Raw genomic sequence first — 27,449 nt, 5'->3', positions numbered from 1 at the left:
ACTGGGTCACTAGCTCAAAGAACAGACTTCAAGAGGGAACATATGAGGAATAGGGCTCAGTTATTAAAGAATCTGTTTATTGTGTTGCTTTCACAGGAGAAAAAAAAGACAAAGCACCCCAAGTAGAAAGAATAAAAATGTATTTTCCTTCAGGTTTCAGACTGACACAGCAAGTACAAATCCTTTAGTGTGAGCACTTTACAGCAATGTGGAAATTTAACAAACCCCAAGTGAACGAGCAGACGGGACAAGACTGAATCCTGACAGCTCCTTCTGGGGACCTTCAACTCACAAGCTGCTCCAGCCTTGGCTGGCAGGGCAAAATAAACCTCCTCCAGGCAAGGGTGGCAGAGGGAAGGATGGGGAGGAGCTGTCAGAAGTGCACAGACCCCTTAAGTTCTTTCATCAGCCAGTCTCAAGTGCACAGGACCAGGGGAGCTCTCAAGACAAGAGAAATGTTTGCCCTGCAGGTGTTATCTTCACAGTATGTTGACAGCAGGTATTTTGGAACCCTACCTGATGTCCTGGAACAGATATGAAAGTGACAGGTCACTGGAAAACTCCATGTGAAAGGGGGAGGGAAAAAGTCAAATCAGCAGTTTTAAACTCTTTTTGGTATGTTACCTTCCTCTCATTTCAGACTATATGCATAGAGAACCTGATCTACCCCTACACAACATGCAGCATGACTTGCATTCATCAGCCCAACCAGGCACTGGGCTGGAGAAACTCTTAGTCAAGTGGATTAAATGACACCAAGGTTTCTGAATGAAGGATCCTTATGGACCAGGATTTCCAAACACACATACAGAAGTGACACACAACTGTGGTCTTGGCAGCTTTAGCAAAATAATTAGCATCTCTGTGGCCTCCAGCAAGTTCTATCCTCTGAGAGCCACCATGAATCCAAAGGCCTGTTTTGGTCCAGGGTAAGGAAGTGCCTCTGAAGTCTCAATGCTGCCAAAATCTTGCTGTAGAGCAGAGTAGGATACACTGAATCTGTACCAGGCAAGTCTAGAAGAAGCCATCATAAAACTACCCAACTCCACAGTGATTTAATTTTTAATTAAAATTAACCAACCCATTTATTCCTTCTATCCAACTCCCTCCAAGACATTTATATAGAAACCTCACAGAACATTTTTACTTGGGGTAACTCTAGAAACTGCTTCTAATCCAGTATCTATGTGGAAAAGTCAGTTCTCTCCCACTTTTCTAGCTCTCCTTGTGCTAATAGCCCAGAAAAGAAAAGGCAGCCCCATCCTGGGAAGTTACTTCTGAAAGTCAGCACCTGAAGCAAGGTAAAGGGAAGAAAAAAACAAGCTTTCCACTGGGCCTTCAAGTGTTGATTCTGAAAGTGAAGGGCCATAGCATGGCTGTGACACAGAGGCTGCCACCCTTTTCTTGGGAAAAAAGTGGTCAAAAAATGAAGAGGCAGGGTGGGCTGCATCCATGAAAGCAAATCTCTGCTGGATACAGCAACTGCCTCTGGCAAGGCCAAAAAAAAAAAGGGCTGGTAAGGGATGAGAAGCTAAAAACCCACCTTACACAGCTCACTAGGAAGGACATAGAGTTGCCTTCAACAAGGCTGCAGCCTGAGGGTGCACCCATCTGTGTGCTGAAGGGTGGGCCTTGAGTCTGTGCCAGCTTTTGCTTATTTTGTCACCTTTTAAGTCACAGGCATCGGAGTAGAAAACGTCCCCGAGGTCAGAAACTATTCTACCTGGGCAGAGGGAGGAAAAAGGGAAAGGGCACTTTGGAGGAAGAAATCAAGGAGACTAAAACCTAGCTTTAAATAGCTTTTTCTGAAAGGATTTAAGCAGCTAGAACTAAAGTTATGTGACTGGAAAGCAAAGAATACAGTAGACACCTAGAAAAGGATGGAGGATCTGGAAGGCTTTGCTCTACAAGGAACTAACACCACCTTGGTGCCACGTTACTTCTCAGCCCATTGGAAGAACAGTGGGAATCTGACTCCTGAGTCAGTGAGATAAGGAGGCATTTGGATCTTCACACCCCCCTCATGAAGAAAAGAGAGCTGAAATTTAGCTAAGGGAGCATTATCTGAGCCCAGCTGAGCTGATATCTGTAGCACACGGTGATTAACAGTGAGGAGACTCAGAAAATAAGCTTCATTTTCTAGTCAGTCTTTGGTGAAGCCCAAATCAAGGCAAGAACACAGATGACACCCACTGGCTGAGGAGAGGCCCCATCAAGTCACACAAGCAAACTCAGCAGAACAGGTTAGATTTATCTAAAATCTTGGAAGCCTTGAAGGAAGAACTTCACATTGGAAATGAAGAAGGTGGGGGTGGGGGGAAAAATAATGGGTCTGGGAAGGGGCAGCATGTAGCTGTAAACCAGAGGGTCGTGCTGTGGCCTTGGGTTGAAGGCTCTAGGAGTTAAGCCAGGGGTGCCTGAGACACTCTGCTGCTGTGGCTCGTTTCTCTGGGATCAGCTCCAACATTGGTAACAAGAAGTCTGTGAATGCAGCTGCCTCATCTTGGGACCACTCGTATTTTTCCACCAAGACTTCAAAAAGGCCCCAGGGCTTCAGTTTGGTGATGTGCTTCAGATCACCTGGAAAGAGAAGACAGGAAGGTTTGAGTGCAAGACGTGGGAAAGCTGAATAAAATAGGTTGAACCATTTGACAAGACAAACTGAATTCACAAACTGCTCCCAAGAGTTGGGCACATGGAGTCCAACATGGTAGGGGGTGCTGAGGGAAGAAATGAATGATACTAAAATCCCTCCTTTATCTGCTTCTGAAGACTGCTCTAGGAAGTACATTCCTAGAAGGCTTCTTTTTTCCCCTCCTATTTCTGATCCAATATCAGCAAAGATTATTTAGCTTCATTAAATCACCACTTGTACCAGTTGACATGACAGATGAACACTGTGCTGTTGACTTTGGAACACAGACATCACTGTTTGAAAAAGAAATACACTACTAAACAGAAAAGGGTTTGTTCTACAGAAAAAAAAAAAAAGTATTAAACTAGGTCAAGAACTCCTTCTTGAGACTCAATACATTGCCAGGGTACTTTATGATAATGGCAAAATGGGTCCTGAACAACATGGCTCAGGAGACAGGGCAGTGTTGAGGTGACTGGCATGCTAGAAAGTGATCAAAGTTGTCTAGATAAGACATAAAAGGTGAGTCAACACATCTAAGTTGACAAAGAGGAGCTAAATAAAGCCACATCATCTCCAGAAGTATCCACAGCACTGTCTTTCTACCTGCTGCATTTGATCTCCACCAAGATGTCAAGTATTAGGGTAAGATACTTTTAGCAGTTAGACAAGAAAGCCCTAAAACCAGCTGCAGTTTTACTGAGAAAGCCTTTCATAAAACAAAGGGAAGACTTAAGAGAGGCATCTCTGCTGGCATCTGTTGTTAATTGGTATTTACAGCAAGGCATTCTTGTGCATTTGGAGCAGGGGATGAGGAGAAAAGTGACACTTGCTTTGTTGCCTTTTACCTTTTTTGGTGAAAAACTCCTTGGAATATTTTCCTGCCAAAATGAGCTTGCGAGGGATTTTCCCCAGAAGTTCTATGATCAATGCAATGTGATCTGCAGTATTTCAAAAGGAAAAAGTCACCAATGAGACATATCCACACAAGATCTTCAAGATCATCCAGTTTCAACCCCTCTGCATGGGCAGGGACACCTCCCACCAGCCCAGGCTGCTCCAAGCCCCATCCAACCTGCCCTTCAACACTGCCAGGGATGGGGCAGCCACAGCTTCCCTGGGCAACCTGGGCCAGGGTCTCACCACCCTCACAGCCAAGAATTTCCTCCTCATGTCTCACCTAAATCTTCCCTCCTCCAGTTTTAATCCATTTCCCCTTGTGTTCTCAATAAGAACAAAGACATTGTGTTAAAAATTGAGATCTGCCTTAAATGAGATTAGAGTAAGGGCCAAGGGGGAGGGAAAGGGAAATTTAAAGCATGATCAGTTTGAGAATCCAGCAGTAAGAGGAATGGGGAACACCAGAACAAGAACATGGACTTGTTTTGCACAGTGTTTTAGTGCAGAGGCTCAAATACAGTTGGTGCTGAGCTGGGGAAATCATCTTTTTGCAAGGAGCATTTGCACTGTTAAGGGAAGGCTTGTTCTGAGGAAGCATCCATTGCATTTCATGTCCCATTTTAAAAAGGAAAGACTCAAACACACCTTCATCTCGTGAGTAATCCTCTCCAGAATGAGGCTCAAACAGATAGTCTCCTGTTGCTAACTCAAAGGCCTAAACAAACAGAAATGAAGACATTAAATCACTTTTAATGCACTTCACACCCTGCTAGATGTGCTGCAGGGTTGACTCTGCATATCTCTATGGGCCAGAAGCTAAATGGTAGGAAGAATGAACCTGTAAAGCTCTAGCCTGCCATTAGCATCTTGAGATGTGCAATTACTCTGCAACATTTTGATGACTTCATTAAAAACAGAAAAGTCACAGGCAGAGCTATGAGGAGTCCTGGATCACAGCATAATGCAGCAGGATGTGAAACTGAACAAATTCAAGGCACTTCACACACTTCCCTCTTCTTTCACCAAAATTCTCCCCTCCCTCCAAATTTCAGGTGATTAAACCCACATTTTTTCAAACAGTTCATCTCTGCAGATTAGTCTGTAGATACAAAAACATGTTTTAAATGAGAAGAATATTTGCATTCATTTCAGCTCACCACTCCTAAACCCCATGACACATCTACCCTTCATGGAGTCACTTTTACTCAAAACAGCTCCTCTGACCTTCTGTATTTTTAGTTTTTATGGACTGCTGCAGTCTCACTATTAAATTAGGCACTCAGAGGAACCACTACATAGTTTTGTCCACACATTCTAAGAGACAACATGGCCCTGCTCCAGTCTGGTTTACCACACTCATGAAAAAAAATATCTCAGCTTGTTTTCCAAGACAGCAAAAATGACTTCACTCACTCCTTCCTGAGCCTAAAAAATAACCCCCAAGCTTTGATTTGCAGAAAACACAGAACTGAGACACCAAAGAGGCACATGGTGTAACTGACTAGACTGATTTTATATTTTTAAATCAGCATATTCTACATTTGCCAGCTATTAGAGGAAAAGCTTCAGCCTCCTCTCAGCATTACTCAGGATTATAAAATTATCCCAAACATGCAGAGGATGCATGTGTTAAAACTATCAACTTATATTGAAGATGTGTGTGAAACAGGGCTGGATGCAGCAGAAAGGCTTTTTATATAAAGACTGTGCCTTCAGAATTGCACACTTGTCTCCTTTCTGACACAGCACGATGACAAAGTACAAGAAGATTTGAGGTCTGTTGGTGCTGGACAACAAAACCCATTTTTCAAAGGAAAGCCACAGATGGCAAAAAAATAAACACCTTTGGTATGGAAACATGGTATTCAGCAAGTCTGGAAGTTGGCTGAACACCTCTGAGGGGTTTTTTTTGCCAGGCCTGGCTAGTGACTCTGCAGTTCAGAGTGCACAGCACACACGACTGCTCCAGAGGAACAGTCTGAAGTCCCCATGGGTGACACCACTCACCATACAGGCTGTGCTCCAGATGTCAGCAGGGGTGTTGTACCCTGAGCCTATCAACACCTCCAGGGATCGGTACTGCCTGGTCTGGATGTCTTCAGTGAAGTGCTTGTGCTAAACAGAAGGAATGTTTTACTAAACAGTTAAGAGGAGACTGTTTTAAAAAGAGGAGAATCAACAACCTGAAAGGCCAGAGCAGATCAAAGCTCATTCCCTTTACATTTCATTGGAATTTTACATTCTTATTAAATAGTTTCTTAAATTCCTACAAGAATTGTTTATTAAATCCCTACAAGTATTGTTTAAATGCTCTACATGAGACACTCCTCCAGTAAAAAGAGTCCAGTAATTTAGGGGAAAGCAACTCACACATATAGAATAAGGAAAGACTGTTTCTGAAGCTGCAACCTCTCCTACCCCTTCATGACAAGCCAAGGATTCAGCCACCTTGAAGCAGATAAACACCAAAGGAAGAGATGGCCCTGCAGCCTGATGTGCAGTTCTGAGTTTGTAACTCTCTCCCACAAGAGTATGAAGAGATCTGAAGTATTTTGCCTTCTCAGAAGCCAAGTAAAATAGACCTTTCTTCTATTTGAAATGTCAAAAGCAGCACAGTGCAGCCATCAAAGAATAAAACTATTTATGAGTCTCTTTCATCTGCTCATGAATCCACCAAAACGGTTTGACAAGCCAAGAAACCACAGAACCAGCACATCAGAGCAATTCTTTGCAACTCTCTCATTCTCCAGGAGAGCTGCAGACTCCTTCAGAAGCTGCACATATGCAGATTCCTACACATTCTAGGTGACACTGTTCACAGCAACCTCATGACTACAGAGGCAGGCTGAGATCCTACCTTAGGAGACCATTTCTTTGTGTCCCTGCTCCCCCCTCCTTTTTTCCTTAACATTTTCAAACTGTCCCCACACAAGCAGGTTTAAGACAGAATCTATTTGACAGCTTCTTTTCTATCTTGGTATACTGTGAATGAATTAGCAGGTTGAAATATGTGTCCATGTGAGAAGATGGTGAACTTACCACCCAGCAGGCATTCCCTAGGTCAGCAATCTTCACTTTGAGCTTATCTGCATTCTTGGGCTCAAGAGGATTAAGAAGGAAATTCCCAGCAGCTGATTTTCCTAGAGGCAACACATAAAACAGATGATTAAAGCTACATGGATGGACAGTGTCACCATTTGCCATCCAAATCCTCCAGCCCTCTCCCTCCCCAGGAAGGGTTTTGTTTATGGATCAGAACTGTTCAACATCAGTGAACACCAGAACTACCACCATGAGGACCCAAGCAGAAGGAAAAGCACATGCAAGAGGGACTGTTTCCCAGCACACCCTTTAGAAGTCTGTCTGTATCTAGACAGGCTTTTAAAATAAGGGCACTGTCAGAAACAAAACAAGCCTCTCAACCCTTAAGTCTTCCTAAATCTTTGAAGAAGGACAGTCTACATATTAGAGCATCTTTTTGCCATACCCATCACTCCCTGCTGCAACACAGACAAGGACTGAAATATATATTGGGACAAACTCCATTGACACAGGGGAGAGCAAAAACATGAAGTCACTAAATTAAATCCAGCTGGAGCTCTAAAGCCATTTGGGAGAGAGCTGAGAGAAGCCAGTTACACCCAGTAGTCTAGCAGGGTTATCCAACTCAGTGCAATTCAAGTTTCACAATCTTGAAATTTCACTTGTTACTTCTCAGCCACACAAATGCCAAGAAAATGCTACAGATTTTTTTTTTTTAAATGAAATACAAATGTTCATTTCTCTCTCCTTCTCCAGAAGATATCCTTCACCTGACCTTGACTCCAAGATGCAAAAAAAGACAGTTTTATCAGTGTATTCAAGTTTTAAAAATACACACACCTGGCATGTGCTTAAACTCCTGCATGCAATTGGGTGTCTAATGTTCTCCTAAACCCACAAGGCTTATTTTCAACCCCCTAAAACAAATCCTATTTAAACAAAAGCATTAAAGAGTGTTTTTTTTTCCTATGCTGTATAAGCTTTGTTTCCAGTTCTGGGAAAACATTTATCTCAAGTAACTGAGAGCAGTTATCTGTGCTGCAACTGTAAGAACAAAGCTATCAGAACATCCTGAGCAGTTCTCATCCCATAATGTAACAGTCAGGGACAATTTGTAGACTTACATTTCTAACTAGAAATGAAAACCACAGAGTGAACACCTGACAGGAAGGAGGAAATGTTCCTATACTGAAAAACAGATGTAAAAGTACTTTTCAGAAGTAGGAATACTTATGCATTCAATAACCAAAACTAAGGTGCAGCTACAACTGGAAGCTACAAACAGCAAATGCCTCTGAGTGGGCCAGTCAGGTTCATTGCTCCCAGGAGGAAAAGGCTCAAACAGGTGGTGCTGATCACTTCACCCTACAAAACTGAAGTTTCTATTAATTCTCTCAAGCTCCCCCAGAACAAGAAGAAAGGAAGCCTTTCTCACAGGGTTCACAGCATCACAGAACTGTCACAGCTGGAGAAGACCTCTAAGATCACCCTGTCCAACTGTCAACCCTCACCACACCCCACCCCTCCCACTAGAGCAAGTCCTGAAGTGTCTCATCTACACAGTCTGTAAATCCCTCCAGGGATGTTGACTCCACCACCTGCCTGGGCAGCCTGGGCCAGGGCCTCACTACTCTTGCAGGAAACAAATTTCTCCTCATCTCTAGTCTAAACCTCCCCTGGTGCAACTTCTGGCCACTTCCCCTGGTCTTATCGTTATGTACCCCAGAGGCCACCACCCACTTCCCTACAACCTCCTTTCAGGGAGTTGAAGAGCACAAGGAGATCTCCCCTCAGCCTCCTCAAAACTAAACAGTTCCCAATTCCCTCAGCCTCTCCTCACAGGACTTGTCCTCCAGCACCCCTGGTTGTTGCCCTTCTCTGATCTTACTCAAGCAACCCAACGTCTTTCTTGAAGTGAGGGGCCCTCAACCACGAGGTTCCTCCTGTACCTTTGTTGTCTGACGGGCTGTTATTCTCATTCTCATCCTCTGAAGGTGTATCCGTCCGGATGCTTTCCTGCAAATGGTTGATCCCCTGCTCACTGAATGGCTGCTCCTCGTTGGACACGGGCTGACACACCATGGAATCTTCTGAAACTAAGGGCACGAACGAGTCCGACATGGCTTCCTGAGGCCCGTTCTCCGAGTCGCCGTTGCGCTGGCTGTAACCACAGCCATGGAAGTTCTCCTTCGTCTGCGTGTGAGGGTGATGGCCACAGTCATTGGCATTGTGGAGATCATCCTCGAGTCTCACAGACCCTTGGTTGCTGGAGTCTGGGAAGTCCGTCATTTGTATCACCCCGTTGTGATTTATTTCCGTGACGCATTTTTCCACGCTGCTCTCCATGAGGATGGATTGCTCTGGGACGACGGCTTCAGCTGGAGGGAGGAGAAAACAGCACCATGTCTAAAGGAGGAAGAGCTGAAGCTCGTTCAGGAGGGAATTCTCAGGATGTAAATGAACACAATCATTCATGAATCCAGTTTGTAACTGGAAGTTTCCCAGCACTTGCCACGCACGTGGGTTAAATGGCAATGGCCACCTCTCCCAAGGGTCCTCACCCTACTCATGCCAGCACAAGTGAAAGGACAACACTGAGCTACTTCAGCAAGATTTTAGGTCCATACCTGTCTTTTTCATCACACTTTCCTCTGGTGGAATAACTTTGATGAGCATTTCCAGCGGGTTCTGAGCTTCTTCCTCCTCTTCAGGCTGTGTCTGCCCAGGGCTGGCTTCCTTCTCCATCTCCTCTATCTCTTGCATTCTCTTCTCTAACAGCTCAGCCTGACGTTTCTGCTTCTTTTTCAACTTCTTTTTCTTATTCTTGGACATTTTGTCAGCCTACACAGAAGCAAGCAGAAAAACTGGACTTGGCATTTCGATACATCTGAAATGTGACAAGTTTTATTTCATTTTATTGCTGGGATGGGAACTCTGGAGACAGTTCTCCCAAATCAAAAGCAGATATGAAGGGGTTTGGAGCAGTTGTCTATGGCTCATTTCTGACCCGAGTATTCTCCAAATAAGGAATCTCAGACTCCACAGTCACCTTCACAACACACCTTGAGACCACCAAAACCTCTGCTTGTTTGGTAATAAATGAGCTAATACTAATTGCATCTCTCAGACATCACTGAATCTGGTGCCTGTGACAAACAAATCACACTTTTCCTTCTGACAGAAGGTTGCTTTCCCTTCATGCTGACTGCATTATGAAACAATAAACACTGTAAGCAGATGGGTATTTAGACACAAAAGCCATTACACTTACTGGTTTTGGCTGTGGTGCAGTGCTCACTGAAAGGGAAAGGAAGAGGAGTAAATTAGTATGTTTACAGTCAAAACCTGCAATTGCATTCTTATCTTAAGATAATACTTTCCCTATGTGGTTTGGTAACAGCATTTTCAAGGTATCAGCAAATGTTATTTAGAAGGCTCATTTCTCTGCAAAAGTGCAGCAAGAATTAAAACCCAAACAAACAGAAAAACATTAAATGAGTACATGCATAATTAAGATTCTGGATACCAGACTTGCCTGACTGATATCAAAAGACTCACACTTCCTGTCATGCAGCTTCATTGACTGCATGTATTATGCATCTTGCTGAAAAGAAAATGTAAACCTAAACATTAAAATACCAGTTATGGGAACTTCCCTGAGCTAAGATACACTAGGATGGGCTCAGCTCAATGTTGGTGTTGTAAGATTCTGACTGACAGAGAGCTCCAACACATACTGCAGTAGTTCTTGGAAACTACACTCTGGTACAGATGGATATTTCAAGGAGGAATTGCTCCTCAGGGAAACTTTGCTCTCAGATGAAGCTGTTTCTGTTTTGATGACTTCTGCCACTGACAACAGGTAAATAATCTTGTGGAAACCTTCATGAAGTGGATCTCCAGCATCACAAAATGAGAGGAAATCAAAATTTGAGGAAAATGTGAGAAGTTCCTGATCACATCTTCACTCCAGCACTACTCTGAGTGCACTGGTATTGACTCAGGGTGTGCTCCACAAGTCTAACTGCCCTACCACTTCATCTGTGCCAGATGAGCTGGGTGAGAAGCAGGTGCCAACATGCATGTACCCTCCCTCCATTTCTCTTAAACAAACAACTGCCTCCTGATCACCTTTGAGTTACAACTTATGACTAACTTCAGTTCACAGTTGGCTTTCCAGAGCTTCCTTGCATCATTGTTCCACCGTACTCAACTAGGAAGTTCTCCTTTGTGAGATTAGTTATGATTTAGGAGGGTGGGGAGGAAAAAAAGCACCAATTTTCAGGGGAAAAAAAAAAACAAAACAGCACCTGCAGAGCCAGATGGTGGGGGAGCCCCAGATCTCTGCCACTCTGTTGCTTCTGCAGCCAGTCTGCGGATGTACTGGTCATTGACACACAGGAGAATGTTCTCAGGTTTAATATCTGTATGAATGATTCGACACTTGGTGTGCAAATAATCCAGACCCTGAAGAACCTGCAGGCAGGAGAGAAGGAAACCAACCTTTAGAAAAAAAACAAAGAAGGAGCAGATTTGAAGGTGGAGTGAAAAGGCAAAATTGCCTAGGTCAACCAAGGAGCCTAAAGGACTTGTGTGTGTGAGAATATTGCTGGTAAGAGCTCATGTGGTCAGTGGATACTGCTCCATTCCAGAAAATACAGATTTCCATGAAGATTTTTGCTATGAATTTAAAAGTGATAGGACAAAGGTTGATGGTTTTCAACTGAAAGAGTGGAGATCTAGGTTAGACATCAGGAAGAAATTCTTCACCATGAGGGTCTTAAGGTGCTGCCCCAGATTGCCCAGGGAAGCTGTGGCTGCCCCATCCCTGGCAGTGTTGAAGGGCAGGTTGGGTGGGGCTTGGAGCAGCCTGGGCTGGTGGGAGGTGTCCCTGCCCATGCAGGGAGGTTGGAACCTGCTGATCTTGAAGGTCCCTTCCAACCTTCACCACTCTATGATTTTATGATTCTTCAGCCTCCTAACTTACCTTAGAATGACAGACTTGTTTTAGTTGGAAAACACCTTCAAGATCACCAAGTCCAACTTACCAGAGTTGAAAAACTAATCTTAATACTCTACAATAATTCTTTCCTCCTCCCCTCCACCTCACATGTAGAAAGATGTTGCTGCTTAGGCAACCATCCAGTAGGAAGAACAGGTTCTCTCACTCTTCCCATCATTAAGCACTGTACTTCTGTGGCAGAGGTTTAACAAAAGAAACACTTGAACTTACAAGGAATATCAGGGCAGAAGAAGGTTAAAAGCAAAGCCAACCTCCCACCATGCTGTGTCAGAAAATAAGCATCTGTAGCAGGAAGTTCTTGCAGTAGAGAAATGAAATATTAACCCAAGAATGATTTTGTTGCATGAGACACTCAAACTTACCTGTTTGATGATCTTTTTGACACAAGGAAGTGGAAGCCCTTGATAATTTGACTTGATGATCCACTTCAGGAGATGATGTCCTAGAACTTCAAACACCATACAGATATCTGGGATTCAGTCAAGGAAAAAGATGGGACTTCCTAATCCAAGGAACCCTGAATTCCCAGGACTGAGGATCCAAAGAAATCCACACCAGTTAAGTTTTATGTTCAAGAAAACTCATCCTTTTGACACAGCTTAGAGAACCTGCCTTCCTTACCAGCACCATCCTATCCTACACACCAGGGTTGTTATCCAAAACCTAAACCACAAAGGGATGGTTGGGACTATGGACTCCAGGTTTGGGTGGAAGCCAATTACACAAGCACATGGATTAGTGTTTCCTGCCACTACTGAGGCAGCTTCAAGCCAACAATGTACATTTTGGAACAGCACAGGCTCTTGCCCCAGGCAAAACTCAATGCCAGTTCTCTCTGTACCAGCATTGCCTGAAAAGATAATGAAATTTCCATTTCATAAGTCATCTTCAGAATAATTACATTGCTTTTTCCACCTTCCCTTGCCTCTTCACCAGCAAAACAAACTTTTAACAAGTCTGGACTTCAGAAATATTTACATTATCTGGATTTTGTCTGTAAGATCCCAACAGTAGTTACTCCAGTGGCATGTTCTGTATTGTGCCCTTGCTGTAGAAGCCAAACTTCTAGGATTTCATTAGGCTGCTTTTCTTCTGCTCTGGCAGAAAGCATGCAAGTGTTTCACAGGAGAAAAGACATACAACGTCAAGTCAACATTTAGTAGGTGCTAGGTACCAGAAAAAAGTTAGTAGCCCTGTAATAAATATATTTCCTTTAACTTCTAAAAGTGTTAGGACATTTATAACCTACAGCTTGATTTTCCAAGCAGCCTAGTAATTCTCACTGAAATAAAATTCAAAGTACCACAAAGCAGAAACATGCACTAAAGTCCAATTTTCAAATTTTGAGGGTGCACGACTAGGACTTGCCAGAAATCACTGCCTATTAAAAGATTGTTCACAGAACTACAGAGGATTTTCAGAGCAATCCACCTGACAATGCTGATCCAAGTCCAAGGTAAGATGCTTCTGTAACTAGAAAACCACCTTATTATTGTTTAGACATTAAGAAGAAATTATTTGCTGTGAGGGTGGTGAGAGCCTGGCCCAGGTTGCCCAGGGAAGCTGTGGCTGCCCCATCCCTGGCAGTGTTGAAGGGCAGGTTGGATGGGGCTTGGAGCAACCTGGGCTGGTGGGAGGTGTCCCTGCCCATGCAGGGGGTTGGGACTGGGTGATCTTGAAGGTCCCTTCCAACCCAAACCATTCTATGATTATTATCAAGTTCCACACTACACGTCTTTGTTATTTTTAATTACCAATGATAACACTTGGTACTGTTTTCTTTAAATAAGAAGTTATTACCAGGCTGCTTGCAAGATTGAGGGGTTGAAATAGATGGGCTCTCTTACCACAAAGCCACCTCAGACACTAAACCATCCAGCCCCACTTGACCTGCTAAAAGAATGAGTGACTCAGCAGTGCCACCTGCATGAAGCAGCAGTGCCACCTCCACCACTGCAGACACTGTCAGGCTGAATGACCATTCCAGCTCCAAGCTCTGCAGGCAGTTTTGAGGCAGATGTTTCTACATCTTGGTGTCCTTGGGCAGTGAGAGGGATACCTGGGCATCTCTCACAGCTACCCAGTGAACTGCCACCACTCTCTCTTCCACAAAAGGATACGAGAACCATTAACTCCTGAAATCTTGAAGTCATCTAATAACTGAACAACTCTCTCTTTACTTGGATCATTCGGATCGCTGTTGCGGACCTGCAGAGAAAAAGAGGATTCATTTTGTGTTCCTTGAACTAATTACCAGGCAGGAACATATTCTGAAGTCAGATCTACTGCACTACTGTTAGGTTCCTATCAGAATTCCAGATCCAGGAATATCAAGCACGTGACTAATGTGAACTCCCCAAAATGAATTAAAAATTGAACTCTACTCTCAGGCACTCACCGATTTTAACAACTTGATTTCATCCAGTGCTGTTTCTGTGTAGTGCTCTGCACTCTTCACCACCTTCATTGCCACAAATCTCCTCCCTCTATGAAGACACAAGTAAATTGGAGACTGTTAACGGCCATATGAAGAACTTATTCTCCAGGATTAGCCCAATTCTGCTGCACATGAGAGCTACTTATTGAAGGCATCATAAAAAGAAAAGGTTTAATCACTCGTGAAGATAAGTCTTTGGGTCTCTTTTTATAAAATATTCATGTTAGTAATTAATCACAAAACGACATAATAGGTCAGAGATTGCTGAACACAAGAGCCCTCTTTCCACATCCATGGCTTGTCCTGTTAACTCCCTCCCACACACTGGGCATGTAAAATACCAACAGAAGCTTCTGTGTCAGGAGGTAGACAGCTTTGATTTGTGTTTTGATCTAAAACTAAAGATGCTTTCTGAGCATGTTTGTGCAATGCTGTGCATTCCCTCCAGGAACACCAGCTTGAACAGAAGGACTTACTGGATGTCCCAAGCCAGCCACACGGTGGAGAAGTGGCCCCATCCCAGCTTCCGAATGACGTGGTATCGTCCATTGAAGAGATCTCCTATCTTCACCAGGTGATAACCACCTAAAAACAGGGGGAACAAGAGATCACACAAGTGCTGAAGGGCAGCTACGTGGAATGAGAAGGCATGCACTGCCAGGAAGATCCATCTCTCTTGACTGACTGGTTCACACACAGGACACAGAATTGCCATCCGTTACTCCAGTAGCTCAAAGCAGCTGAAATCCCTTTTCTTCCCTTCAAGATTCCAGCTCCAACAGTGACAGCTGCACCCATCACTAGTTCACACAATGGTTTTCTTCTTCCCACTTGTTTTACAACAAACTAAATCCCACAAATACTTGGGTAACAAGCTAAAAGTCACATAAATGCTTTGAAGCAAAGCCTTGAAGTGTAAGAAACACTGCAATTCAAGCTCCCTGTGCTATTTCTACTTAGCATCTTTTTATACACTTAGATGGCATTTCTTAGATGCCTTTTCCCCTGTCTTATTCAAAATATACAATAAATAGTATTGGAGAAGCAGTCTTACAAACTGCTTGGACCTCAGGGTACACAATCAAGCTTCAACTAATTGTCAATTCAATCAGTAGGATCAATGTTCTGCCTTTTTTTTTTTTTTTTAAATATTTGCTATATTAAAAACCAGCCTGACCCTTTTGACATTCAATTACATGCTGTGGTACTTCCATTTCCTCTGTGTTTAGCTTCCACTCAGAGAAACAGTGGAAGACTATATTTACAGAGACTAAGTTATCTGAAGAATGGATGCAAAGATGATGATCTTCAAAAGAAAACAGTGAAGAAATTGAAATTGATTTGAAGGACTTGCAAGTGTCCTTTTTCTGATGACAATCAAAAAAGAAATGAAATGCCTACTTGGTTTTACCAATTTCTAAAGCCCTCTGGCTTTAAACACATGCTCTCTATCTCCAATCTTGACTGACAACAGAGGGAACCTTGGAGAATAGTTTCTTCATTTCAGGTTAGTTTGAAAAATGTTATTATCATCCTGCTGTTCCAAATAATACTTGAAGTAAGATGGAGTTTATTTTAATTCTCTACAGCAGATGGTGAATGGAAGGAATTGGATTACACTGAAAATCCTTGCACCTGGCAAGATCTCACCTTTGCAGTAATCATTTGGATCCTCTTGTTCATCATCATCTGATCCCAGGATTTCTTCCTCCTGCTCTGGAAGATCATTCTCTGAATGAGCAGCAGGGCCCCGGTGCTGGTTGTCGGGTCTGAAAGAGAACACACTGCATGTCTCACACATGTTACTCTCCAGCCCAGCAGCTTCCATTTCCCACCAGGGACTGCTCATCATGGAGGAGATGCAACATTCAGCCTTCAGAAAAAAAGATTTCCATATTGAAATGCTTTTATTCCTAAGCTAGTGTAAGAGCAGATAGACTCACATTTTCATACACTACTGAGAAACGTAATGCCCCAGATTCACTTTTGTGGTGGAACAAATGAAAGCCCAGACAAGACAGTGAGTTAAAAGCTTAGTCATCCCACAAAGATGTCAGTGCCTTTGAACACCTTTTCAAGCCTTTCATTCAGTGAGGACTTTTCTAAAGCTAATTTATATTTTAAGATATAAAACCTGAAGATTTAAATGTTGATGAATATTATTTTTAAAGCTAACATGAATTCTTACACCTTTAGAAAAAAAATCAAACCAGTTATGTGCCCTTTGTCCCTTTCACCTTCAAGATTAAATGAACATTTAACAATCCTTCTAACATTTTAGAACTCTAAAATTCCTAATAATGCCCTAGGTTCTCCTGTTCTAGTTTGCCACTCCACCAAAGGTCTAGTTTCTTAGTTGTCTGAACTACGGAGAGTGGGAGCACACAGAGCAGATGTTCTGTAAACCCTTCTGAGAGCTGGTGGTTGCAGAGGCATTGAAATGCCAAGGTGGTATTTTTGTTTCACTCCCACATTCAAAAATAAAAACGTGAACTTTGTCTGTTTCACTTTTCACCAAATGTGCTACTCTAAGTTCTAGCTGGTGAAGATCACCTTGGCAAAGGCCACCTCAGTGCTCTGATGGATTTCAGCTCTGTTTGAATTCCCTGAGCTCAACATTTTGCTATCTTCCCAGGGCCCCAACTCCTCCTTCAGGGCAACATGCTGCTTACATCCAAACACCTCAGGAAATTACAACCTTAAAAACAGGTGAGTTCTTTACTTTAAAAGCATGACAGAGAATGGTTAAATGTCTACAGAGTTTAACCTTCAATAACCTTTTGCAGAAAGCATGAATTTGTCTATACCCCATTTGCACTGGCAAGATTTAATGGCAAACAACTGCAGGATGTTAACATTAAGCTCTCTTTTCTTAGAAGCACAAGATATTTAAAAAAGCTGGAGTTGTCCAAAGAGAGGAGGGCAACAAATTTATTTACAGCACTGAGGTACAGGCACGAGATAACATTCCTTCCAATGAGCTTCCCTGCCCGTGTGAATTAACGGAAGTTTTTTGGATTGCAACTATTGTTCCAGAGAAGCAGCAGATGAAACTGAGGCCTCCACCACCCCATCCCAAATCCAACTCATTTTGCTCAAAGGAGGAGTAGCTGCTGAGACAGCCACTGGCTGTGCCAACACATGTGGGATTTCAGATGCAGTTCTTATAGCTGTGAACCAAGCTGGGGTCCCCTGCATCGTATCATGGTCATACCAACCAGTCTTAATCCATGGGACAAATTCTGTATTTCTGTTTTGAGTAGTTGTACAGCAGAATGAATTATCAGCATTTACTTACTCCACACACACTCTGCTGAGACTTCACACATTACATACATGACTACACATTAAAGCTACAGCCATCTTAAATACCTATGGGGTGTGAAAAGGAAGAAATCACCCTTTCAATCTGATCATGACTGAACTTGCAGCCATTTATAATTGGGAACTGAGGTTCATTAAAGCAAAGAGAAGCTACAAAGGTCACCCCAGGCACAACCAAACCATCTGACGTTTACTTTCAGTCTGTTGTCACAGTTAGTAAGTTTTGCTGTTTTTTTAATTCAGGAACAGATAAGCAATACATATTAGTGGTCTTAAACCATAAACCAAGGCTGCCAGACAGTCCCTTCCACTGCTACCAGGCTAATGAGACATTTATTAACAACCCTGTTCCTTGATCCAGCCCCAAGATCTTTAGTATTTAGATTTCTCCCCCTCTCATGAGCTGCAGAATTACAAGTTGGGGGTAGGAAGAAAACTGGGAGGGGAAAAAGAAGTCTTGGAGGTCAAAAAGCTGCTTTAGAAATGGTACGTTCCTCTGAGGACAACTGAGCTACAAATCATAGACTAACCCCAAATTAGAGCAGGCAGCAAAGGCAAGAAAGGGCCGGGGAGAGAATGACTCAAGGGGAGATTGGGTGCTCATACATAGCAAATCCTATAGACAGGGTATGGAGAACCAGGACACAGAATTGTGCACAGAAAAGAGAATTTAAGGCCAGCAGCCACACCCATAGTATAAAGAGTGAAGTGTAATTCCCTCCAATGCTGTTTCAAGATTTCACTTTTGCAACTGTGCAAGAAAGATGTAAGGGATTAGAAGAGATTCAAAAGAAAATTCATCTTAAGAACCACTGATGCAGACAGAAACATCATGCCATTCTGCAGCCCCACTGCTTCTCAATAATAGTAATTTCATGCATCAAGGAAGAAGTCACTGGAAGCACTAAAGCCCATTATCTGGAGAGCTTTCTGCACCCCTCCTAAGAAGGGGCTGACGAATCCTGCTGCTGACAACCTCGTACCTGACACACCCTGTGGTCTGCAGCTGAGTCTGTCCTGGGGAAGAACTAAAAGCACTTCACTTGGATGTTATCATCCATGATACAGATACAGAGCTGTATTCATGTCACAGACATTTCTACTGTGCTATTTCCTTGACAAAATCACCTCCAAAACACATCTTATTCTTTTGCCTTCCTGCGAAAATTCATCAGATGTTATTACATCCCACCACCTTCTGCCCCCAGAGTGACCATGTCAGCTGCAGATAGGGATTAAGACAGACTTAATCAGTGCAGAAAATGTACCAATACCAAAGAAAAACTGCTTCACAAAACCACAACCCTCATCTGTCTGCTTTGCTCACAACCAGTACTCTAAAAGGCACAAAAGGCTGCAAAAGCAGAAGGTATTTAAAGATGACAGCTGTTAACAATACAGCAAAATGCAGATAAAAATATATTAAAAGCCTATGAAAAATGGTTACTAGTTTACACATTTTTAAAAAATCAAGTGTTCTAGGGTGCTTTTTTAATGGCCACCTCTGTGCTACCTCTGTGCTACTTAAAAACACGTTGATCACCTTTCACTTTTGCTCTCTCAATGTGCTAATCAATCACCAGAATTAACTGGATTTACAGGGTCTCTCTACAACTATGCATCAATATTTCACTTCAGGAAAACTCTGTGAAACAGCAGTGCTAGATCTTTTATGGAATTAATGTGAATTCATACCTAGAGACCCTCCCAAAAGTCCTAATTCTCAGGAATGCCTCAAGAACTGCAAATTCATGAGATAAAAAAGAAGGTATCCTACCTGCATGAAGCACGGCCTCCCATTGAAAAAGAAATTCCTGAAGGCAGCCCAATCGTTTTCGAAAGAGCCATTAAAAATGAGAAGCCAGAGTGCTGAGGAAGCAGGGGGACATCGGAGGGGCTGGTTCTTCTGGAAAGCAGCAAAGCTTTGTGCAAGAGTGAGGGAGAAGAGGGATTTGCCTCCACCACCTAGCTGCAACTGCACAGCACTGCATTGCAGGTACAGGGCCTGGCAGCAAGGCTGGGGGCTGCTCCCCTTGCAAATTCAGTCCTGGTAGGGGTTGAGCACAAACAGATTCATCTCCTTCTCTTGATGTTCCCCCTTCTCACAAGCTTCCCTCTAATGAAATTAGAAATTCAGTCAGATACTTTGTTTCATCTCGCTGAACAAGCCGGTTTTATTTGCCTATTCAATCGGCCACTGGATTCAAAGCTGGGGTGAAGACAAGGATCGTGGTAATTGCTGCAAGTCCAACCCTTTTGATACAGAAATGCCAGAGCAGGAGAGAAAGGGAGTTCAAAGTAAAAATGAATTTTCTGAAGTAATTCCAAGCCTCCCCATCCAGAGTTGCAAGAAAAACTTATCCTTTCTGCTCAAAAGTAACAACAACAAAAAAAAAAGCAGGAGGAAGAGTCAAATCTTCCCTAAAAAGGTGAACTGAGTATTTTTCACAGCAGCAGGCACTGAACATCCTCCTCCAACCATGTAGAAAAATTACCAGCCATTTCCTGTGCCTGTTTATCCTGCTGGTTTATGTAAGTGACAGGGGAAACAAGTCAGCAACAACGTGACAGAGCAAGTAATGAGTTAGATTGGGTTTGTTTTCTGTTGATTAGTGAGAGACACTACGAAGCCAGCTTTCCAGTTTTCAACCCAGATGGGTGAATGTGATTGTGTAGCTAGATTGTTTTCACCTTCAAAGCTCACTTTGAACAGTTCAGCTTTGCCAAACCTCTTGATATGAGAAGAGGTGCTAGCAACATGCCAAGTTTTCCACTGTAGACAAGATTTTGCTCCAGGTTCATTAAACATATCACCTGACAACTCTGCTCACCTCTGCAATGCATAGCAGGGACAGTAGCAATGATCTGCAGGAACCAAGATTTCAGTTGCTCACTTGTTCCTGCCAAAGGTGTTCAAGGAGTTTGGAAAAAAAACCAAACATCTGCATTCTCTTGCCAGTTTCCCACAGAGTCACTTGTTTGGTCCACACACTAAAAATAAGGCATGACATTATTAAGAAGGCTCGATGGCACAATGTGTGTTCTTACAGATTTGCACTGAGATAGATCCAAGAGGATCAGGAGGATGAGAGGATGGGAGGCCAGAGCCATGCCCGTTAGCACAGAGGGTGGGAAAGAACAGCAGAGACCTTTGTGCTGTGGCACCAGCACTGGGTTCCTTTGCTGCTCAATTACTAGTTGAGCCATCACAGCAGCCAAGTCTCCACATGCAACTTCACTATCAACACTCAAAACTTGCTTTCTCCACCTCAACAACTCTCATAAAAGGCTTGAAGAGAGGTGTTCATTTCTATTTGCAACTGCCTCAAAACTGTTTTGTACAGCAAATCAGTACTTTTCCCCAAAACAGCAGAAATACTGTCCATGCTACTGTGTACCTGCTTTGAACAGACGCAAAAGCAGATCCCTTCCACCCTCAAGCAAGGAAGGTAGAATACACTTAATCCAAACCCCTTTTGTCCCACCTATCACCCTTCTATGTGTGCAAACAAAAGCCATCCTCTCCTTCCTCCCCCTCCTCTCATCTTGCCAGTCCCCTGTTATTTGCAGAGCTGACACCCGTCTGTAGGAAACCAAAGACAACTGCTTTCCTAAATGACTTTTAAGCTGCCAGCAGCACAATCCTTATAAATGTTGTCATTCCCTATTTGGGAGCTCAAATTACACCCCTGAAACATCCCCAAACAGAATTCCTAACACTCATGACGAATCCAACTCATACAGTAGGAGATGCAGATAAGAGGGCAGTAACACACCCCTAGACTTGCTGAAGAAGTGTTGCTCTCCACCTTCACCATCTAGCCAGCAATTCCCAGGGCTGTACACCCACCACACACCTCACTGCAAGTGCTCTCCAGGATTCTTTTTCTTTTGGGGAAGAGGGGGGAAAAAAAAAGCTCTATATGGCATGGTGAAAAGCCAGGATTTAAAATCTCTCTCCTATTTTCACACCCGTGCATCAAGACAATGTCTCTTTAAGGGAAGTATGCTTGCCAGACTGCATCTCATTACTACTCCTTAGAGTGCCTCCAATTCCAAGATCATGTTAAGGCACATCTAGTTGGAATGACTGCTTCTCGTGCCAGCCTCCAACACACTTCCATGCAGATCTGCTGGCAAACCTCGTGTGCAATAAACAGCAAGTGTTCAGATTCAAACTTTCAGGATGAATTTCAGTCTGAAAATACACAAGTACTTTCCTGCTTATATACACTTTACCTTTCAGCTCAAGAAACGTTTATGTAGTTCAGGGGACTTGGGGGAATTATAAATCATAGATTGTAGGGGACTCACAAGCTTATAATCCAACATTATTTGGTGATTATTGCAATTCATTCACACCTCCATCCCTGTTTCTCTGCATAAAGAACTGGCACTTTCTGCCAGCAGATCCACCATACTTGCTGCTGCAGGGCAGCCATCCCAGAGCTACCAGAATGCCAGTGTGGAGAACTTCAGAGGACTGGAGATGGCCTAACATTTAGTTTTGAGAAAATGTGCTCAGAAGCACCATAACATACTTGTCTTTAATGGATCAGTGGAGCACAGTTTGAAGAGAGTAATGAATCTCACATGAGGACAGTACTAGAGCACAGATAACACAGGCAATCAACTTTCTTGCTCCCCATACCCACTCCCCCTCACAAGCACTTAACAAGCTGTTTGTAGAACTGTCTGCTATTCCAGCTATTCCAAACCAAGGGACTTCCATGGAAACCAGCAAATCTTCAGCTGTGTCCTGTCATTGTCTGACAAATCACTTCTATATTTGAGTGAAATAAAAATCCTGTGGGTGAGGCATTCTGACTCTACCTTAAACGTAGATTCAAATACTTAAAGAAGATGTAGCCCTGGTATTAATTATGAAAGACAAGTGAGGAAAACAAACCAAGATCCTGATCCCAGGCAAAGTTTTGAATAAGGAAGTTGAGCAAGAAGCTGAGAGGGCTGTCAGAACTCCAGGGTTCCCCAAAACAGCAGGAAAGTGATAAAAGCAAGACATGCAATAAACTGGGAAGCATCAGACTCTCTCAGGAATCTTCTGCTCCTCAAAGTGCATAGATGGAAAAATTACCAACCTCCTCATCTCTCTTCATACCAATTCTACTGAGGAAGAAGAAATAAGTGATGCTTCAGTGCAAGTCAACAGTCTGGCCAGAAACTGACATAATTGTAAACCAGCTTCTTGAAAATATGGAATTTTGCTTGCATGAGTATTTAGGAAGCAAGAGAACAGCACTGTACCCACCCAGCTCTGCCACTGCTCTCCCTCCAGAAGTAGAGGAAGCCAGAGGAACTACAGAAAGCCCTGTGAAAAAATATCTCCCACTCAGTAAAGCCTGTAAGAAAGGATTAAATACAGAATTAGAAGACAGGACTTCAGATCACGTACGTTTTCCAGAACAAGCCACATGCTGTAACTGTTGCAGAAAGAAAATGTTCTGCTTTGAGGCACAATCTCTTCAACTCCCCTCACAGAGAGAGAATGTGCTGTAAGAGAACTATTTGTTCAGTTTCTTGTCTGTTTCTCTAGCTGCTTTGAATCTGAATGGACTTTTAGTTTTTAAACTTGAGGCCTTAATCTCAATAGTAACTTGAAGAGTAATTTTTTTCCTAGGACAAAGGGAACAGTTTGAGCTTCTAAGGGTTTGCAACATACAATATAGACAGAAAAAAAAAGCCACAATATTTTACTGGCAATTATGGTCTAACAGTCAAAAGTGTCCAATTCCATTACAAATTATTAGACCCATTGGAAAAGTACATCTGTATTTGTATTTGAGTTCAAACACAAGCTTGTATCTTTACACAGAAGCCTAGCTGTGAAGTATATACCACATCTTCCTCACGTACAAGCTCACAGTACAACATTCCCTCATTCCCACAGCATGGGAATTAACCTCTTGCAAACAACAGCACATAGATGGCCTGTTCTAGCATCATTCCAGCCAGGAATGGATGTTTTATCCACACCAGGGCTAACTCAAAGCAACCTTCCCCTCCAAACAGCATCTGGGGTCTTTAAAAATCAAGTTTGTAGCCTCTCAGTTGCCTGTGCTGCTTCCTGACAGGACCTGCCTGCCCACACGTGGCTGCTCTGTGCTCCAGGACCTGCAAAGAAGGAAGCAGCCACCTCGTGGCCGATGAAGGGTTGAGCTGTTGGGACACCCATCATTCCTTCCACCTCCTATGTTCATAGACATCTCCACCCACCACAGCTCAGGAAACAGCAGAACACAGAAATCCTGTTTCCCTAGAGGGAGCAGCTCCTTCCCTGTGCAGCTCCTCCACCTTCCTAAGGACCAGGGCAAACGTTATTCCTAATCCTAATCTACCAGTGCCAGACTCCAAAGATCACTTCAAACAAACAGCAAAGATCATCCCCATTTGCAACAGTCAGGCAAAAACAACTATTTGAATGCTCCCACCAAGTTCCAGCTGTCTGTAAGGCTTAATTACAGTCCAAGTTATGAAAAGTCTGAGTGAAAATAAGAAAGCCTGTGAACCTACAAGTTTGGTTTTATAAAGACAGGCACTTCTGAGTGGCTTTGAGAATCAACTGACTCAGTGCCTGAGATGTTCACACCTCACGAAAGGATAAAATTAATACATCATATACAAAGCTATCTTTTGGCAGCACCAGACACTGCAGAGGAGCCTCTGTACCAACCTCCCTGTGCTTTATTAGCAACTAAAGCTTTGAACGTGCCTGTTTCCTGACATATTCTTAATATTAAGGACAAGGCCAAGCAGGAACTTGGCTCTCATTTTCTGAATATAGTTTAAAGCCATTTTCATTCTAATTCCTTGCCTTTTTGATGGAAAAGACTGAGATAAGAAGAAATTGAAATGCTCCCCCTCAAGGCCACAAGCAATCCAGAGGCAGTCAACATCAGAACTCACAATCACTGTCCCCAGGCTTGCTCCTTGTCCCTCCAAGGCATTGAGCTGTCACCCTCCCTTGTCCTTCCTCCTCCTCAATCCTCACAGAAATAAGAGCTGGGCAAAGCTAAAAGAACCACCAGAATCCTCTAACTCCACAATGGCAGAGATGGGATCAATGAGCAGGCTATGGAAGTAGAAAATTCCTAAGCAAGGATTTTTGAGACAGCTGGTTTAATGATTCTTCCAAATTACCAGAAGATTTGGGGTAGTTTTACTGGAGTGGGAAGTCACATGGACCTCACCTTGGTATTCCCAAGCAGCTTTGCCTGCTCTCTCTCTGCAGAGGAGTTTGTAAAGACACTCACTCACTGCTCCACTGAAAACAAATAAAACTTTTAAGATGGAAAGAATGGCAAGAAATAGGAACACCCTGAATTTGTGGAAAATTAAGAACTTTGTGACCCTCCCATAAAAAAAAAAAAAATTCACATACACAGAACTGTGATGAGTATTTACAAGGGATTTCTGGAAATAACTAGTTTAGGCTGCTCTTGTCTGAACCCAAATAGCAGCAATTTTAACTACTGAATGATAAAAAAAGATATAACCTTTCAGTTTTGTACTACACAGTTTTGTACTCCATTTTTAATTAATTAAACCTTTCAAAGTGTTGCTTTTTTTTCTGGTTTTAAAAGCATTGAGTTGATAGTGAAACTTAAAGCAGGTGTAGTTCATTTCTGAAGTGAAAGATACTCTGAACTGCTTAAATCCCTTCAGAACATTCTTAGCATTTTTATACTTACCCATAATAAGATAATTCCTAATACTAACCATCCATAACCTTTTAAAATCAACTGTTTCATACTTTTTACTGCCCTTCATATTGACAAAATTACATGTGTGGGATCTAACCAACTACCAAGCAACATTAGATTTTATAAAGGACATTCTTGTGTGGTTTCAGGTTTAGAATTTATAGAAGTCTTGCAACAACCCAGTTAAGCTTATTTTAGAAGATTTAACTAGAGCAGCTTTGTATTTAAATAGCATAAATGTCATGGAACTGCACCTGAGGTTAGAGGATGACCCTGGGTTCTTTTTGTTGTATGACTTAAAGCATAAAACACATGCAGGTTTCTTAAATTCCTGAGGTGGGATCTAATAAAACTTCTGTACTAGAAAACATGTAGTCTAAGAAAATAAACACAGTATTTTACAAATTAGTATGGTTTTCCACTCAAATCAAGGTTAGTGAGAAAAATCAAGAGCTAACCAGTAGTGCTGCTAAGTGCCTGTTCTAGCTACATGGTTATAAAGGATTTTTTAAAAGACATACCAGCACTGAAAGTTACCATTCAGCAGCTCCAGGATTTACACAGAGAATAACAGTCCTTCCAACTGCAACTGTGGACTCTACTGGGCAGAGTCAGTATTGTTTGTGTGCAGCTGGACAAGAAATAAAGCAGCAGATAGAGAATTAAACAAGTGATTATTCGTGCAGAAATTAAGATGCAGATGGTATGACAGAAAGAGGAGAGCTCTCCAAAAGTTGTCCTAATGGCACCATCAAGAAATACCAGACACATCTACAAGATAGAATGGAAACATAAAGCATATCTCCCAAACAGTTTAATTAAAGATAGAACGGTTTGGGTTGGAAGGGAACTTAAAGATAATTTAGATCCAACCCCCTGCATGGGCAGGGACACCTCCCAGCAGCCCAGGCTGCTCCAAGCCCCATCCAACCTGCCCTTCAACACTGCCAGGGATGGGGCAGCCACAGCTTCCCTGGGCAACCTGGGCCAGGGTCTCACCCCCCTCACAGCCCATAATTTCTTCCTCATCTCCAACCTCAATCTCCCTCTCCCAGTTTTAATCCCTTCCCCCTTGTCTTATTGCTACAAGCCCTTGTCCCAAGCCCCTCCCCAGCTTTCCTGTGGCCCCTTCAGATACATATTAATGCTTTTCACTCCTCAGAAGCCCCATCACAAAACAACTGAATTGTTGTCAGAGGCAACCAGAATGGTTTTTAAAATCCCTATGATTTGTCAGAGGAAATGGCTAAGAAAGCACTACTCTAGGCCTAAAGAAAAACCCTTCCAACTCCCACCCCCAAAGCCTAGCTTACTAAATACCTTTAGTCCCCAGGCACCAGCAAGTATAAAACCTCCTGAGGTACCACAGGTTTTTTCCACCAATAAGCAGCATTTTACTAGGCACACAGAACCAGCTCTGGGGTTTACAGCACTAAGTGCAGTTTAGTCTTGTGTGGGGGGAGAGAAGATGGACTGTTCCCCACAACCACCCTTCACTAGAAAGGGATCCAGGAGCAGCACTGGTGGGAGTCCCTGTTTAGTGTTTACTCGAGATCTTTTTAACTTTTTACATCTGCACCCAAAAAAGAGTTCACCACATATAAAGAACTTGTGAAAGGCCTGGGGTGGGAGGGAGGCCACAGGAGAGCATCAGCTGGGGAAAGAAGTCAAGGACACATCACAGCGCCCTTACGGGAGGGTTAAATACTAAAAGGAATTTAAAAAGCAGGGGGAGGGAGAGTCAAAGGGGAGACTCCAGAGAGGGGAAGGGAGGCTGGAAACCCCCCCCCCCGAGGCCTGCGCAGCCCGGGCCCGAGGGATGGAGGCGGCCAGGCCGGGAGCAGCAGGGAGGGCAGAGGCTGCTCAGCCCCGAGGCGCGGCGGGGGCCGGCGGGGGAGTCCTGAGGAAACACCCAAACCCAGCCCCGGCAAAACCCGCCGCCCCGAGCCGCCAAACGTGGCTGCAACTGAACCGGCGCGCAAAGCCCGCCCGGCCGGAGGGCTCCGCGCGCTCCTCCGCCCTTGCCCCCCGGGGGTAACAAAGGGGCGGCGGGGCCCGGCGGGGGGAGCGGCCGCCTGAGGGGAGCCGGGGGGGGGGCCGCACTTACTTCCTCTGGGCCTTGTCCTTCTTGGCTTTGGTCCGCTTCTTCCGGGCCTGCAGCGCCAGCACTGCGGGAGAGAGAGGCACAGAGGGGCTGAGGGGGCGGCGGGGCGGGCGGGGGGGGGGGGGCCGGGCGGTGGGCTGGGGGGCCGGGAGGGATGAGGGGACGGGGGGTCCCGGCGCTCACCTTTCCGCTCCATGACCGTCAGGGCCGGTGGCGGCGGGTCCGCCCCGCGCCTGCGCCCCGCGCCGCGCCCCGCCCCGCCC

The 27,449-nt window shown here is 43.7% G+C and overlaps 1 protein-coding gene across 2 annotated transcripts; it reads right to left on the bottom strand.

Annotated features, from left to right (window-relative positions):
- Positions 1-123: 123 nt before the first annotated feature.
- On the bottom strand, positions 124-27,449 carry SRPK1 (SRSF protein kinase 1). Of its 2 annotated transcripts, XM_051639193.1 has the most exons (16): positions 27,370-27,449; positions 27,190-27,250; positions 15,688-15,806; positions 14,514-14,622; positions 13,999-14,086; positions 13,721-13,808; positions 11,963-12,069; positions 10,888-11,053; positions 9,849-9,874; positions 9,205-9,418; positions 8,527-8,955; positions 6,575-6,675; positions 5,543-5,650; positions 4,181-4,250; positions 3,484-3,576; positions 124-2,580 (listed from the first exon to the last, which is right to left on the bottom strand). In XM_051639193.1, exons 1-16 carry the CDS (start codon positions 27,380-27,382, stop codon positions 2,396-2,398), a joined length of 1,977 nt encoding a protein of 658 aa, XP_051495153.1. In that variant the 5' UTR covers positions 27,383-27,449; the 3' UTR covers positions 124-2,395. The 2 variants fall into 2 exon arrangements, with proteins under 2 accessions (XP_051495153.1, XP_051495154.1); XM_051639194.1 differs by lacking the exons at positions 27,190-27,250; positions 27,370-27,449 and adding an exon at positions 19,139-19,721.

The sequence above is a fragment of the Apus apus genome, chromosome 23 (assembly GCF_020740795.1).
Source record: "Apus apus isolate bApuApu2 chromosome 23, bApuApu2.pri.cur, whole genome shotgun sequence".
Lineage (NCBI taxonomy): Eukaryota > Metazoa > Chordata > Aves > Apodiformes > Apodidae > Apus > Apus apus.
The sequence above is the reverse complement of the archived record's forward strand: the minus strand, read 5'-3'. Positions and strand labels throughout refer to the sequence as shown.

Bases quoted from the DNA above. Each gene is read 5' to 3' on its own strand.
- SRPK1 (XM_051639193.1), bottom strand. The intron at 14,087-14,513 runs GTAAGTCCTTCT...GTGTCTTCATAG, and splicing joins TGGCTGGCTTGGGACATCCA to AGGGAGGAGATTTGTGGCAA. The intron at 12,070-13,720 runs GTATCCTTTTGT...ACTGAATCCCAG, and splicing joins TTCAGGAGTTAATGGTTCTC to ATATCTGTATGGTGTTTGAA.